This window comes from Acomys russatus, chromosome 12 (assembly GCF_903995435.1).
Source record: "Acomys russatus chromosome 12, mAcoRus1.1, whole genome shotgun sequence".
Classification (NCBI taxonomy): domain Eukaryota; kingdom Metazoa; phylum Chordata; class Mammalia; order Rodentia; family Muridae; genus Acomys; species Acomys russatus.
In genome coordinates this window covers 38,581,721-38,598,167 of record NC_067148.1, presented here as the reverse complement: position 1 = coordinate 38,598,167, position 16,447 = coordinate 38,581,721, and the positions used below count along the sequence as shown (strand labels likewise).

The 16,447-nt window shown below is 42.7% G+C and overlaps 1 protein-coding gene across 1 annotated transcript in view; it reads right to left on the bottom strand.

Annotated features, from left to right (window-relative positions):
• Window positions 1–5,459: 5,459 nt before the first annotated feature.
• The window catches only part of Gigyf2 (GRB10 interacting GYF protein 2), a 134,989-nt gene continuing 124,001 nt past the window's right edge, over window positions 5,460–16,447 (bottom strand). Inside the window, exons 24-29 of the mRNA XM_051154265.1 lie at window positions 15,970–16,209; window positions 15,640–15,842; window positions 14,421–14,575; window positions 12,766–12,959; window positions 9,946–10,093; window positions 5,460–7,382 (exon numbers count right to left, since the gene is read on the bottom strand). Coding sequence (XP_051010222.1) covers window positions 7,315–7,382; window positions 9,946–10,093; window positions 12,766–12,959; window positions 14,421–14,575; window positions 15,640–15,842; window positions 15,970–16,209 — 1,008 coding nt within the window. The 3' untranslated portion in view covers window positions 5,460–7,314. The remainder of the gene's footprint in view (window positions 7,383–9,945; window positions 10,094–12,765; window positions 12,960–14,420; window positions 14,576–15,639; window positions 15,843–15,969; window positions 16,210–16,447) is intronic.

Genomic DNA, 16,447 nt, shown 5'->3' with positions numbered 1-16,447 from the left:
TTTGGGTAAAACTTTTTTGTCTTATTGGTCTTTTGCCTATTTGTTTTGGTTTTGATTTGTGTGTGAGGGGTGAGGATTCCTTTTTATTTCTTTTATTTATTTTTTTTTTTAAGAGAGGGAGAACATGAAATGGGTAGTTCTCACCTTGACAGAAGGGAAAACTGTATTGGAACAAGAGGGAGCCTATGCTGGATACTGTCTGGATGACCAGGATAGCCTAGGGTAGGAAAAAAAAATCAATAAAATTATTCCTGAAGATATTCTGTTATGCTCACAGATAAGTGCCAGCCATGGGGACCACTGACTTCAAATCTTGTGACTATTGAACAGTAATTTCCAGCAAGGGGGCCCAATCCCAGATTAGAATTCTAGGATACAGAACTCTGTAAGAGGCACAGAAATCATAAGAAAATCCACAGTTGTTAAACTCAAAGGCTTTTTATTTTCTTCTAGGGAAGGAAATGATGCCTTGTCATCCAGAAGGCTGCAGTGATGTTGTCTTAACAATCTGGTGATCTTTTGCTATTTTATGGAGCCAGCCTTTCTGAATCTCCCAAAATTGTGGGCACTGTTTAGTCTGCATTCCGAGCTTTGTCTCTCAGGGGATAGAACCCATCCTTTTGAAAAAGGTCCCATGTACTTTGTATCCTCCACCAACAAACTTTATCCTTATGCTTATCACAGATTCTTCCTCCTTAGACCTTGCCCTGATGTTTATCAGCCAATAGAACTCCTTTTTTTTTTTTTTTTCCCTTTAAGACATGGTTTCTCTTTGTAGCCTTGACTGTCCTGGACTTGCTTTGTCCATGCTGGCCTCGAACTCACAGTGGTCCACCTGCCTCTATCTCCCAAATGCTGGGATTACAGGCATGCGCCACTGTGCCCAGCTAGAACTCATTCTTATTGCAAAGGTCAGAGGTGCTTTACTGCTTTGCTAGGGAGTATTTTACTGTCATCAGCTATGCCTAAAACTTTGTTACAACTGTCATGTGTTAAACCTTTCCCCAAAGTTTTACTATGTTTAAAGGTCTAAGAATAGACTACAAGGTAAGACTCCAGAAGTTTTGACCCACTGCCTATAAATTTGGTAGTGACTTGAGTTTCATTCTTCACCTTGCTGGATTGTTTCCTTGCCAGCCATGAGTTCTGGTGGGGTTCCCCACCCCCAAATTAAGGGACTGGTTCTGTCCTCCAAATGACCTGGGCCAGTAACCCACCCCCAAACAATCTGAATTTCAGAGACAAGACAGAAAGAATGGTTAATAATGATGCTAAATGCTAACATGGCACCTTCTGGAATCCATATCACATCCAAGATAGTGGTTACCTCCTACTTAAGATGCAGTACCTCACCTGCTTCCTGTGTACTCACAGCCATGTGTAAAGCCATCTGCAAGTTGTGCTTCCATATACAGGTGTTAGGGACTCACTCTACTGTGTAACTAGACTTTAAGTCATAACTCCCCGATGTTTTCATGTCACAGATGGAGAAACAAATACAGAAAGTTGCGATCACCATCATCCTAGTAGGGGATAGGACCAACATCCAAATCATAGGTTCCTAACACAGAGGACCCAAACAAGCTCCAGACTGTATGCAGAACTGGGTACTTGGCTAAGCTGAGTCACTTGGAAACTACTTGGGTCCCCAACCCCTGTACAAGAACAGAAATCAGAGCCTATTCTAAATTGTCTCCCTGGAAGATCCTTGTTCCACTGGCCAACATGTTGAAGCACAGTGCTCATCTCTCAAGGTCAATTCACACAAACTCAACCTCCTCACACACCTCTCTTGCTTCCAGACAGTATGTGGGAGAGAGAATTGTGGGGAGCTATTACAACTGCCAACATAACACTCTTGCCATTTCTTAGTACCAGAATTCCAATGGCATTTAGGATGGCAAGTACTCAGCTAAAATTCCAAACTTCCCAGTCTTTCTTACAGCTAGCTGTACTTATGGTGTACATGTTGACCTGGTACAGTGTGAGATGCTGAGCAGTGCTCCCAGCCATGTCCCTTGAAAACTTTTGCCTAAGCTTTTGCCTAGCCCACACCTTTTTCCTGACTAAAATATGGGACTGTAGACTGGGACTCCTAACAGTCATCCTGGATCAGAAATAACCTTGAGAATGGAAGCCATAGTCATGGTGATAGAGCAGAAAGAATCCAGGTCCCGGAGTCACCATGAGCCTTGGACTGATGACCTCCAATTCCACTTGAGAAATAAGCCACCTTGCTAGGAATTATTACTTGACCTCTTGTTACATGTACCTAAACCCACTACTGACCCACTGACCATTTTAAGAACATTTCTCATGGTAATGGAGGACTTCAATCTGAGGTGGGGGTAAGGGGACACTAATGGTCTGTATTTTGGGGGGAAAGTAAATAATCCTTAAAGTATCCTGTCTAAGGTCAACTGCATGGAACCAAGTGCCCAAACCACCATAGGAAGCTGAAGCCCAGAATGCCAGCCCTGCAGTAACAACAGCTTTCAGGTAGCAGCAGCTGGCTGCAAGGAAGGAACTACCTACCCCATACGCTCAGTGTCGACACGCTGTTTGTCTCACAGGGGAAACTCATTGCACTGATAAATTTATGTCTGAAATTCCCATTGAACAGGCTTGAGGTTCTTTCCATAACTGACGGTACTAGAAGCTGTATGTGATCACCATTCCTAGGGAATCAAACATCTAAAAATATTACATGTTTAAGGGTCTCTGATAACAGCCCAAGATCCCAAGCCGGTATTGCAGTCCCAGAGACAAGACAGGAGGAAATGGTTGCTAGAGGCTGATAGTAAAAGGGGAGCCTTCTGGAAGCCATGCCTTGGAGATTTGTTATATTTCCCTGCATCGATTTAAAGACATCTAAAATAGTGGTTAGCCCCTACTTGAGATGCTGTGCCCCATCTATGTACGTAATACTGTCAACTTGTAAAGCGATCTGTAGATCATGTTAAAGTTTTGTCAACTTGAAACAAAGACTTGTTCAAACTGAGTCGTTTGAAAGACAGGATGTGATTGAGGAGATGACTATCAGACTGGCCCCACAGGCAAGTCTATCTATGGGCCACTTTCTTGACTAAAGATTGATGTAAGAGGACCCAGCTTACTGTGGGCAATGCCAACCCTAGGAATGGTAAACCTCGATGGTTTAAGAAAGGAAGCTGAGTGTTATATATAAAAATTAAAGATTAAGGCAGATGATAGAATACAAGGTACCAGGCAGATATTATGTTATACGGAGTTTATTAGATGAGTACGGGGGGAGAAGGAAAAGGAGGGAAGGGGTACTCCAGAGAAGAGAGAAGAGACAAAGTAGGGAAGAGATAGAGGAGAGGGAGAGGGGAGGGGGAGGGAGGGAGCGAGCACGCGCCATGTGGAGGGTCTGTCCTTTTATATGGTCCTGGACAGGACCACGCCCCCATGGCAGGTAAGCAGTGACATCACAGGTAGGCAGACAGAAGCAGAATCCTAACACCGAGCAAGCCATGGGAAACAAGGCACCAAGCTGCATTCTTCTACGCTCTCTGCTTTTGTTCTCACCTCCAGGTTCCTTTCCTGACTTTTCTCAAAGTTCCTGCCTGGAACTTGAAGATGAATAACTTCTTTCCTCAAGCTGGTTTTCATTTTTATTATAGCAACAGAGAAGCAAACTAGGATACCAAGAATTAATTGGCCAAGTATCAAGAAGGACACCGCCAGTTAGGCTTCCACTGGCCACTGTTGTCCTAAGAAACCCAACAATAAGACCGCCAACTTCTGTGTGGGATGTGCACAGCTGTGTCTGCTTGTACTGCATGCTAGCTCCTTTGATGAAGCTTGACTTCACAATCCCACTCATTTCATTAGATTCACACATAGGCTTTTTATCTTAATAGGAAATTACCAATTTTATCACTACCATGTCCATATTAAAACAAGGTGGACATTGTTTTAAAAGCTCAAATATCCAAGTATCATGATCCAGACACCTAAATCAGAGCCCCATTCCCAACTTAACATGAAAATGTGCTCGATGGAGATGGGCAAGCTCACTGTGCTGGTCTTTCTCCAAATAACCACAATCTTTGACAATGTAGCCTTACTACTTTTTCTATCAAGGTGGGTGGGGCAGAGGCCACGCTCCTATCCCTGGAATCAAATATGGTACCACAGCAGGCAACCGAAGAGGAACGGGACATACCACCCCCCACATCAAAGCCAGTGTTAACAGCTCCTGCAAGCATCAGCTAGCTGAGTTCTAGCCTACTGCTACAACCATCAGTTACTCACTTGAGAGGCAATCCTGAAAGGTCCACCTCATTAAGCCTTGATAAAGCAAGCACGCCCAGCTGACTCCCAAGTCACAAGACTACATGATCACAATGAAAACATCACCCACACAAAGAGGCACTTGCTACAATTTGTTGACGATTTTCTATAGAGCGGCAGTGACCAGAACAGAAGCTACTTTGTCAGTGTCTATCAAGCCGCTTTACTTTAAAACAGAACCCCAATAGACAAAACACAAACTGCTGGTTTTCAGGCACTGAAGGTTCTGCACTGTCAGGTTAAGCCCACCCAAGACACTGAGGGGAAATACACCAGTTCTGAACATAATATATACTTTTTAAGTCATTACTTTCTTGCGTAATATGTACAAGAACTGAGGCATTTCAAGTAATCTACAGATGATTTTAAAGTGTACTGGAAGATGTGTATAGATTATATATATATATACACACAAAAGTAGGCCTCTTTGAATTACAGAATTAAGACTTTGTCATATGCTAGAGTTCGGAACCAATCATCTAAAATACCAAAGGACTTTAAAAATTACTAAAGGCTGGGGGCGCCACCCAGTGGTAGACTGTAAGCTTAACATGTACCATGCCCAGAGTACCAGTCCCCAAGTCCTGCAGGAATAATGAAGGAAACAATTAAAACGAGTATGAAAAAGCATATTCAAAAGATGAAAAATATCCCCAGTAAAGAAAGTAGTGTTCAAAACTGGGAGTAAGTGGGGCGGGGGGTGGGTGGGGGTGGGGGACAGGGGCAACCATGGTTAAACAAAGGGAATGCTCCATGACTACAATGGCTCTGTTCTCTTAGTATTTCCATTCTATCCCAACTTGTTTTTAGGTTCACTTCCATCTTGCAGGAGCAAAAAGTCTGACTTAGAAGGTATTGGACAAGTTCAGGGAAGGGCATTCTGCGAGTCTGTGGTTCCAAGGCAGTCTCCAGTCCGCAGCTCAGCACAACGGGAGCAGCAGAGAGGAAGGCTTCCTACCATTTGTCTAGGCCACTATCTCCGCAGTCCTGGTTAGTGCTCCCCGCTGGGAGTGTCCCAGGAGGCCGCCTCATCTCCAGTGCCCGCAGCACCATGGCTGTTGCAGACCATGGACAGGCAGAGTTTCAGCCAGGCATGGTGATGCATGCTTTTAATCCCAGCCCTTGGGAGGCAGAAGGAGGTGGATATCTGTGAGTTCAAGGAAGGCCTGTGTCGGCTACAAAGTGAGTCTAGGAGAGCCAGAGCTGTTGTACAGAGACACCCTGTCTTGAGGAGGGGAAAAAAAGAGGGAGGGTTTCATGCCAAGAGAGGCAAGTACAAGAGATGCTCAGAGAGTACACAACCACATTTTTTTAAGTTCTTTTTTATTTTCCTCCACACTGGCAAAAGTTCCGAGGGAGCTTAAAGTTTTGTAAACATTTTAACTATCCCTCTTCCCCACCCCCCCTTTTGAATTTACAAAGCAAAGGAGTAGGAGTCTCACATTTTAATGGTTCCCCATCTCCTTATGCTATTTGATCCAAAAACTATTTACAAGTCTGTAGCAGTCTCTGTATAGTTATTATACACGTTTAGGAGGGAGGGAGGCAAGAAGGGATAGGGAGAATGGTGATCCAAAATAATAAAAATAGAAACCAAATATTATCCTCCAAAACCAAACTGCTCTCAGAGCAACTCCAGCCTTCTCCAGGCACTGATGATGAAAGGGAGGGGCTTCACCCGCGTGCTGCCCACCACAGTGCCTCTCACACAGGCCCTGCTGACCCACAGCTCCCGCTGCCATGTGACAGGCCATCCCAGCTGATGATGTTCTACAGGCGTTTGGTAGAGGCAGTCAGTTTGTATAAGCAGAGCTTGAGTACATTTCTACTTGAGGTGAAAGGGTAGAAGCAGGCCTCTTGCTCTCATTCTTGCCCATACCCTCCATCCCTCTGCATCCTCCTGTATAGTGGTTTTCCATGGATGAAGGTCTTAATGATGGTCAGGTTTTGTATGTTCTCTTTTCAGAAAAGGCAAACATTTGCCATCCCAGAATCTTTACACAAAACCTTTTTAGGGCCATGGCAAAACACATACGGTGCTCTGAGGAACAGATGAGATTCCCAGCTTTTATCAGAAGCAAAAGTTTATCCCTATCTGAGTTGAAATTACACAAATTCATACATATGGTAAAGATGCCTCTTAAACGAGACAAATTTTCACGTAAGGGCCCAAAACAAACTGGTCCTAGTCCTTTGAAGTAAAAATACTTATGGGGGAAAATCAGTTTTTATATGAAAGGAAAATTAAGTTCCTGCCCCAGGCCATAGGGTTTCCTTTGTCCAGTAGTAAGGTTGAAGTATGTCAAGAGAGAACTCAGCTTGCTTGGAAAGTCACTATCTAGTGAAGAAAACATGACTCTTTTCTTCAGAAAGAACAAGTGAGGGTGTGTAACATCAAACAAGCCCACCTACAGTCCATCCCCCTCAGGGCCTCTGATGCAGTCCCGAAGTTAGCAATGGCCAAGCAACCTCAGACAGCACACTTTTGCCTGTCTCAGGAAAGAGTGAAATCATTCAGGGGGCATTTTGTTGCTAGCCAATGTCTATTAGCCATTAACTCTCTTCATGGCTGCACCAGTTAGTTAGTTAAGGCCCTTTGCCTGTATTGAGGTGGGGGGGGAGAAAGAACAAAACAGAACAAAAAAGTGACAGAGAAAGCAATCTGCTATTGGCAGATTCCAACACACTTTCAGGGGACAGTAGATGAAATCAACGCACAGTGAATGTGTGCTGCCAATATCAGCCTTGCTGGGGAGCAATCCCAACTGCCACCCCCAAGACAAAGGGTCTGGTCCACTTAGGTGCAATCTGAGATGCTCACCAACAATGATTTAAAATAATCTTGGACACAAGGGGCTAGGGGAAAGAAAAAGCCTGAGATGATTGGTTCTGTGGTTTGTTGCAGTGACAGAGCAAATGGTGACTGCATGTTGTATCCAATGAGGAGAATCCATGGTCACTAGGCAGGAGAAGGAAGGCTGGCACAGCGGCAGGTACTCAGTAGTCATCCAGAGTCTCAATCTCACCCATGTTGAGTCGCTCTGATGACGCATTGACTGAAAACCCTACAAGAAAAAATAAGTTTCTGAGTGATTGCTCGCCCTCATAGCCATGTGGTTCAACTTCAAGCAGCTAAATGGAATTTAAGATTTACACTAAACTGAGCAACTGAAGGAGACAGAAAAAAGGCAAGCAAGTAGACCTGCGCAGAAAAGGTTCTTCCAACAGACTGGAATGGATTCCACAAACGCTGACACTGGAGTGGCTCGTGCTGATGGTCACATGAAGGAAGCTTTTCAATACAATCCATAACCACAAGTTGACAGAATTTCAGTCACCTGCCTCCTGGGAGTGAGGACTCTGAGAAAGCTTTGCAGTTCCCCTACCCCCACCCTAAATGAATCCTCAACTGTTTCAGCTGCTGTCTGAAAGCCAAAAGAAGACAGGCAGTGCTCTACACTCTGGTGCGGTTGTTGGTACTGGATAGGTTTTTCACTCCTTCATTTTTGTACTTTAGTGTTCAAATTTTCAAATAAATACACATTTAAAATGTTCCAATAACAAACAAAACTGCCTTACATAATAAAATAGCTTAATACTCAAAAATAAGATTTTAAAAATAAACAGGTCTGTTTACTAACCAAGAAGGCTGTGGACAAGCTGCTATATGACACAGGCAAGAACACCAAACTCCATTCAAAATCCCAACCAGCAGCTGTGTACCCACAACCCACACGCGGGCCCCCTTTTCCCCTGGAAATACTGAAAGGCTTAGTGTTCATACCTTTCAGGTGATGGTTTTATTTGCTAAGTCTAAAGACCAGCAAGTAGTCTATGAAATGAGCCTTAACTCTATTCTGAAGCAGGTTTGTCTGATTCTATCACAGCTTAAGAACAAATAAAATGAGAAAGAATGGGTGCATGAAACAGAAGAATTGTAATTTTAAAATCAACTAATTTTAAATCAAGACAGGAAAAGAGAAAGCTGTGAAGAAATAAAGATTATCTGATATTCTAATGTGGTGATCATCAGGTGAGGGCTTAACTTAACTGCCTTAACTGATGGAAAAGGCTTAGTCAGGCATAAATTTGGCCTCCCAGCTACACAAAACCAACTGCTTGTGGGTGCCGTGAAAGGCAAGACAACACAAAGGGGGATTTGACCCACCCTGCTGCTCTAGAGTGCTTTCGACTAGTTCTAGGTCTCGCATGGCTCTTTAGGATTATGAAACCGTCTGTAGGGAAAGAGAGCCTGACTGCACGGTTTCTACCACCCTAAGTGGTTTGCACTGCCCACCTGCGGACCTTTACAGTCAGTATGACCAGAGGAGGTGACACCTGGAAGTAGATGAGGCTGGGGCGCCCTCTGTTGATTTGTTTTAGAATTAAAGTTCCTTTTCAATCTACTTACAGAACAAGTTGGAACCTATTTTTCCAGTATGTACATGGAAAATTTTTCTCAATCTAAATTTATAGGGGATATATACACTGAAAATAAATAAAGACATTTTAAAAGATGATTAGCAATTATTAGAGGCACTCCCAGGAGGAGGCAGTGGTTTTCACATGAAAAGCTTGTCCACATGAGTCCCCTCAGCTCTTCACTGAGAGGTTTCACTGGCGCCCAGTGCTGGTTTTCCTCCCTGCAGTGTTAGGAGCCTCTAAGAGGGCAGGCCAACCCCACTCCCGTGCTGAGGAGTGGTTAAGTTCCTCTCTTCCAGGGTCTCTGGCAGAAGACCAAGACCAAATGCGAGGGCAACATGAAGAAGCAGGCCACATCTGTGGAGCAGCCCTTGCACCTGCCTGTAAGCTTTCACAAGGGCTGCTTAGGTGGAATTACAGTTAGAAATCTGTTCACCTATTTCTGTCAGAATTTTTTATTTTCAACCCATGTGTGACAGTCACACTGTAGAGGAGAGGAAAACAGACTTCCTGACAGCCAAGTTTACATTAACTTCATATTCACAAATAGAAATTTTCATTTTCATCACTATTTGTGGGTTTGTTGAGCCTATTTAAGAAACACAGCAACTTACATTCATTATTTGTGAAATACTATTCCCTTCCACCCCTGCTAGCATTTTAAAGCCCTAATTTAGGCATCTGCTTTTCTAGGAAGCTGCTGTGTGTGAGGACAACAGACCTTAGTACTGGACAGGGAGGTGTCGACCGCAGAAAAGTGGAGGAGGTCTGCAGCCCCAGCTCACTGGCTGGGAAAACTGGGAGTCCTGGTAGTAGAGTCACCCAGTACCCATAGTTAATGGCTGCAGCAAGCACTGCTTCTTTGAACATCCAGTTCCAGCACAAATCAGCACTGAACTTACAAGCTAACTCTCCTGCTGTCCACTATTGCTATCTTTATATGAAATGCTAAGCAGTACTTTAGCGTTTGAAGGACTGTAACACTGCTGGTTTGCTTAACCACCCAGCACATGGGCATATCTCCTGCACCTACACACCCAGGAAATACTGTCTACTTCTCTTAAAACTAGATAGTAAAAAATTAAAATAATAATAATAATAATAATAAAAAGTCTTTACATGGAAAAGACTGTAGTGACTTATCTAATTACTGTCATCACCCCAAACTTCCTCCCACTCCACCTGAGACTCCAGGCCTATTCTCACCTAGTAAACTGGGATCTGCTCGAACCATTTTCTGCTTTTTCTTCTTCTTGCCACTTTGCACAGCCTCGAAATTGGATTGTTGGTTGTTGCTTTGATTGGTCTGAAATACTGAATGGAGTGTACTATGGTTCATCCCCCAAACAGATTCCTGTGAAACAAGAAACACAACAGTACAACTACAGTTATAAAGTGCACATGGATGTGGACCGCTCTAAGAGAATGGCTGGCTTGCCTTCGCCTACCAAGTATGAGTCCCAATAAAATTCCTAGTGAGATAGCTCACAGGGCAAAAGTGACTGCTACAGAAATCTGATGGCCTGAGTTAATCCCCAGAACCCAGTGAAGAAGAAAAGCAACCCCAAAAATTTCTCCTATCATCACACGTTCATCATGGCAAAAGGCGCGCGCGACACACACACACACACACACACACACACACACACACACACACACACACACACACACACGGGTGAAGGGTGGGGGTGGGGAGACAGACAGACACAAACAAAGCAAGCCAGGCTGGAGCGATGGCTCAGTGGTTAAGAGCATACTGTTCTTGTCTGGTTCCAAGTGAGGCAGTTACAATAGATCCAAGGTATCACATGCTTTTTCTTACAGGTACCTGCACTCATGTACACATACTCATTGACATACAAGTATACATAAATTATTTTTAAAATAAATCTTAAAAAAAAAAAAAAAAGGCCTAACCCAGTACTGGTAATATAGAACCTGACAGAGAGCCACTGAGCTACCAGTCCTCACTTATAACACTTCACTCAATGCCTGATGTCTCTACAAAGTCTCTCCTACAACTTCAGGCTTCCACTCAGTTATAGCAGAATGGCTGTCCTAAGTTTTCTAGCAGATACAGTGTTTGTGTCATCCAATAAGAAATGCAATACAGTTGGGCAGTAGTATCTCACACCTTTAACCCAGCACTAGGGGGACAGAGGCAGACAAGATATCTGAGTTTGAGGCCAGCCTGGTCTACAGAGACAGTCTTCAGGACAGCTAGAACTACACAAAGAAACCCTGTTATGAAAAAAAAAAAAAACCAAAAGAAAGGAAGGAAAGAAGAGCGGGAGGGAGGGAGGGCGGGAGGGAGGCAACACACAGCATATGACTGACAACACTGTGGCAATACATACAGCTGACTCATAGTAAAAAGCATCTTTTTCTCTAGAATACAGGTCAGAGAGGCAGCCTGCAGTATACCATCAAAAGCTAGAGTCATACATGCTATTCATATCGGCAATCCCAGAAGGGATTTGTTACCTAAACATTGTCCACACACTTCTACTAACTGGGTAGACTTTAAAATGGTCCACCAATCTTTTGTTTTTAATGTTGTCTTTACTAGAAAAACAGAGAAAAGCACCCCACAGGTGCAGTGTTTCCTGCACTACTTCATATCATGTACTCCTGTGATGCGCCGAGACATCTGTTCTATTATATTCTGGTACTGCCACCTGCCACTTCCTCTTTCTTTACCCTTGAGTCTGCTCTACCCAGTTAGACCTAAAATGCCAGGGCTACACTGGAATTTCCACATCTCCAGAAGTGATCTAGAACAGTTATCACCTCTAGTAGAAGAATGTGGCTCAGGGACTGGAATATTTTTATGCTACTTTATGAACTTTGCCAGCTTGTCTTTCAGAAAACATATACTACCAACCTTCAAAGATCCCACATTTGTACATTCACTGAGTTGTTGAGGTTTATTTTTTATGGTCATTATGAATAGACATGCTCAGAGAGGGGCAAAACAATCTTTATCATCCAAGGCACATGCTCTCAGCTGAAGCAGGACAAAGGAGCATCCACCTTTCTACTTCAGAACACACACTGTAATCAAGGTCAGTCATCTAGTACATGTTTTCGCATCTGTGAGTGATTTCACTGTTATGACCTCCGAGTCTAAGGCTTAGGTGCTACCGAGTGCTCAGGAAGACTGTGCTACTACATCTAAGGGACAAGATGTGCATAGGAGTTTTGTGCAAGTGAGAATGACAGCTACACTGCTGAGGATCAGTGTTAATGAATCAACATATGAAGAATGTCTAAACAAAATCTTAAGACAAATTACGTACTGATTAGACACTGTGTTAAATGAGACTTGCAGAATTTAACCCCTGTGTAATCCAGAGAAGAAGACTGCACTCTAATCTCATAGCCACCCAAGACTCTATAGAACAGCGGTTCTCAACCTGAGAGGTCATGGTCCCTTTTGGGGGATCACACTTTCACAGAGTGGCATTATCAGACATCTTGCACATTAGATATTTACATCACGATTTGTAACAGTAGCAAAATTACAGTTATGAAGTAGCAAAATCTCTGAGAGGATGTGATGGTTAGGGGGTCACTACACCATGAGGAGCTGTATCAAAGGGTCACAGCATTAGGAAGGTTGAGAACCACTAGGTTAGAACAAAGGTGCAACAAGGAACAAACACTGACTGTAGCTTCATATCCCCATCACAGCATGTAAGCATCTGCCATGCCCCATAGACAGTGACATTGCTGTCAGTACTGAATATAGGAGATATCAAGTTTAAAACATAAAACAAATTTATGGGCCATGTTGGGATACACAGTCCAACAAACACACACAAGAAAACAGACTAGAGTACCTTGGTTATATTTGCTATCTGGGACATTTACACAGACATTTACTTTGAAAAGATGAAAGCCACACAGATTTTTGAAAAATCTTGCACACTGGATACATAAAAATAAAATGTTTTCATTTTTCTGGCTACTCAACATTTACAAGTATTCCTACTCATAGGCACTGCACACACTACTATTTTATACCTGCTGCTGCTGCTGCTGCTGCTGCTGCTGCTGCTGTTGCTGACGCTGTTGGCTGGCTTTCTGTTTGGCACGGCGCTCAAGGAACTGCTTGGCAAACTCCTTGGCCTCAGAAGTATCTCCTAAATAGGCCCTGATATAGTCATGGACTTCATAAGGAGATTCCACTTCTTTCAAGAAAGACACAAATGTGGGCACTGCAATACAAGAAGGAAGAAGACATAAGACAGTCACAATAAAATAAAGACTGCGTACAAAGAAGCAGCCTCAGGTTTTAGTGTATCGCCACTCTAGCACAGGTATTAACAACAGAAACATGAGAGCTATGCAGGCTACTGTGGTAGATACTCTCACCTGCCTGATACAGATAAAGATTGGTATCACACTGCTGGAATCTTCCAACAAAGACACAGCACACATGCCGAGCTTTACTAAATGCTATGTTGGCTGAAGCTAGATGTTACAATGAGTGAGTTATTTATCTAAGACTAAAGTAATTTCGGGATTCATTCCTTCTTTCCTTTAATTCAACTTATTAAGTGCAACGATGGGCACCATCTACCATGATAGTTACTAAAGATACAGATTTATCTTCTGGGACCTGTAATTAATTGGGGTACTATGTGTTTTATAAAGTATAAAGTGGAAAATGCCAATTGTGTGGCTTCAGAAAAAAAGCACAAACACCAGAGTTAGACAGACATGGGTTTAAGACCTGATTCTGAAGTCTGCTGGCTGTGTGACCTTGATGAGTTACTTAACCATTCTGAGCCTCTGTTTCCTAATTTATAAAATGGGGATAATATCACCTACCTTGTAAGGTATTCTCAAAATTTACTGCAAAAACTGATTAACTGGGGTAACAACAAGGTTAGCCCAGCTAGTGCCTAGCACATGGTAGGTGCTTAATGGATGGCAGCCATTACTACCGTGAGATCTGTTTTCTCTGAGGCCTTCAGACTCATCCCTAACGTTGCAGTGCAGCAAAGACATCTGTCAATCTTGACTGCTCAGATTTAACATTGCTGGCTTTAGGCCGTTATCACCTTTGTCTATCAGCTGAGGCAATCCTTTCTACAATATGACCAACAGTCGCACCAACATCAATGTCCCTCTGAAGAGCTAGCTCTCTGTAAACAGCTCATGTTTACAACAACCACGCTTTTCTTGAAACTGTACTGAAACGTTTACTTCTGGATAGTCTCAGCCCATGCAGCACAAGTCTATTTATTCTACCACAACTTGCGCCATCTCCCAAAGCTGAAAGGGAACGATGTCACATTGCTTTGGTACTCTATTGGCCAGGCTGACCTTGGTCCCTAACTATGACATTTAATTTTCTCTTAGACACGATAATAGCTGGAAATGTTTCCCATGAGAGGGATAATGGGAAACTATGACTTCCTTTGTCCTGTACATTATTAAGGCAGCCTGAGCTGGCATTTACTTTTTGGCAACACCTCATAATCTATGTGAGCATAGTTTTATAGGGCTTTTTCATAAGTAATGCCATGCGAGTAAAGATTTTTATGGAAGGTGCAGGACTTGGCTCCCATAGATTTCATCTTTACATTTTGGCTTAATGTTCCAACCTGTCAACCTCTTAGTAGGTCCTGCTCTGTCAATCCACATGCTGGGATTCCCTCCCCAATTCTTACCATCCAAGTTATCTGCCGTATTAAGGGCATGAAGCATCTGTTCACACCACTGGGTAAATCCATCTTGGGCTTTATTTACTCCCTGAAAGAGCTTCAGCAATTTTTCTTCTTCTTCTACTTTCTTATTCTGCCGGTTAGACACACCTACAGATTTACTAAAGCAAAACAATAGGGCGATATTATATTCCCAGAAACTGTTACTATGTGATATACTACAATACCATAAATACTGTCTAGGAAACACTCAACAGCTGTCCAGTAAGCCAATTCTTAGTTCTATACATGAAAAAAGTTAAAATTTTTTTGATTGGACACATCCTTAAAAACTAGCCTCAACTAATATCCTAGTTTACAGGGCTTCTATTTTGAGAATATAATAAAGTTCTTCCTACATGTTCTTAGGTAAGCTGTTTAATTTACTAAGCCTCAGTTTCCTCATATGCAAAATGGTGCCAACACTTCTTAGGATTATAATAAGGAATAAAGACACTCGAGCAAAGGCCTGGAGCCTAACAGTGCCTGGCAAAGAAGCTCAATAAACTAATAAGTTTAAGTCTTCAATCAAAAAGAATCTGACAATACCATTTATTAAGTACTTACTATATGCCAGGCACTTTACAATTTCATGTGTATTTGTTTACTCCTTACAACTACAATCATAAAATTATTATCTTCATTTTACTGATGAGGGAACTGAGGCCCAAAAGAGGTTCTCTCTTGCCCAAGGTCACACAGCTAATAAGTGGCAGTGTTGGGATCTGAGTTCATGAACGTAACAACAAAGCCATGCTCATTCACCAACACTGACTACTGAGGAAAGAAAGATGACGATGAAACAACTAATTTGTCATACAGTTAGTTTAATGCCATCACAGAAGTATTTGGTGCCCATTCTAGTATAATTACAACTTAAAAATACAAATTAGAAAATAACAACAACAAACCCTAAGTTAACCTACAGAAAACACTGGAGAAATGTTAACTACAAAAAAATACTCTATTCTTCTCATTGCCAGGCAGTTACCATGTAGTAGGCAAGGGATTGAGTGCTCAGCAGTATGACAAGGCCAAGGAGCAATCAAGTGGGATAGAGAGTAGTCACCAAAATTAAGAGTTATGTTCTTGGACACAGATGAAATGTAAGTAAAAACTGTATCCCTTCTACAACCCTCACCTCCCACCCATCAAGGTACACAGGTGTAATCATTACGAGCCCTACCTGAGACTGGCGTTTTTATTTTTATTTGTTGAATTTCTAGGTCCCACCTCTTTCACTGCATCATCCCAAAACCCCATGTTGGAGTTTTTAGTGTCTGCATTACTCCAGATACTACTGACTAGATCAGACGCCCACTGGTTTGGAGGACCTGTGTTTATAGAGCCCCATACAGAATTCCCAATGCTGGTGTGCAGGTTGGAATGCTGTTAAAAAGAAAAAAAGAAAAAAGAAAAAAGACTTTGGTTAACAATATTAAAAAGATAGTTTGGAGGAATCTGAAAAGATAACCATAAGCAGTCTGGAAGTGTGCACTCAGGAAAAGGAACTCACTGTGCTGTTCCGGGCCCTGTTTGTTTGCTGGTGTTGCTGCTGTTGTTGTTGTTGCTGCTGCTGCTGCTGCTGTTGCTGCTGCTTCTGCATCTGCCTGGCCTCTTCCTGTTGGATCTCCAGTAAAGACTTGGTGGTACCTGCAGGTTTGCTGACATTCCCCCAACCTGAGAGTTTCTGTTGCTGCTGCTGCTGTTGCTGCTGCTGGAGAGCTTTCATCAATTCCCTCTGCTGACGCCTTTGCTGTTGGACAAGGACAGCTACTTTCAGGGTATGTTTTTACACTAGTTACAAGCATCAGGACACTACAGAAAACTAATACACAACAGCTAAACAAATCCAAATGTAGTTAATGTCTTCTGACTAAATTAAGATGGAAATGGCAAGTGGTACTGAGAGGAAAAACAAAAAGACTAAATACAGAATTACTTCTTACAAATGAAGAAGTCTCTTTGGTTAAGCACAGAAATGAAGTAAATGC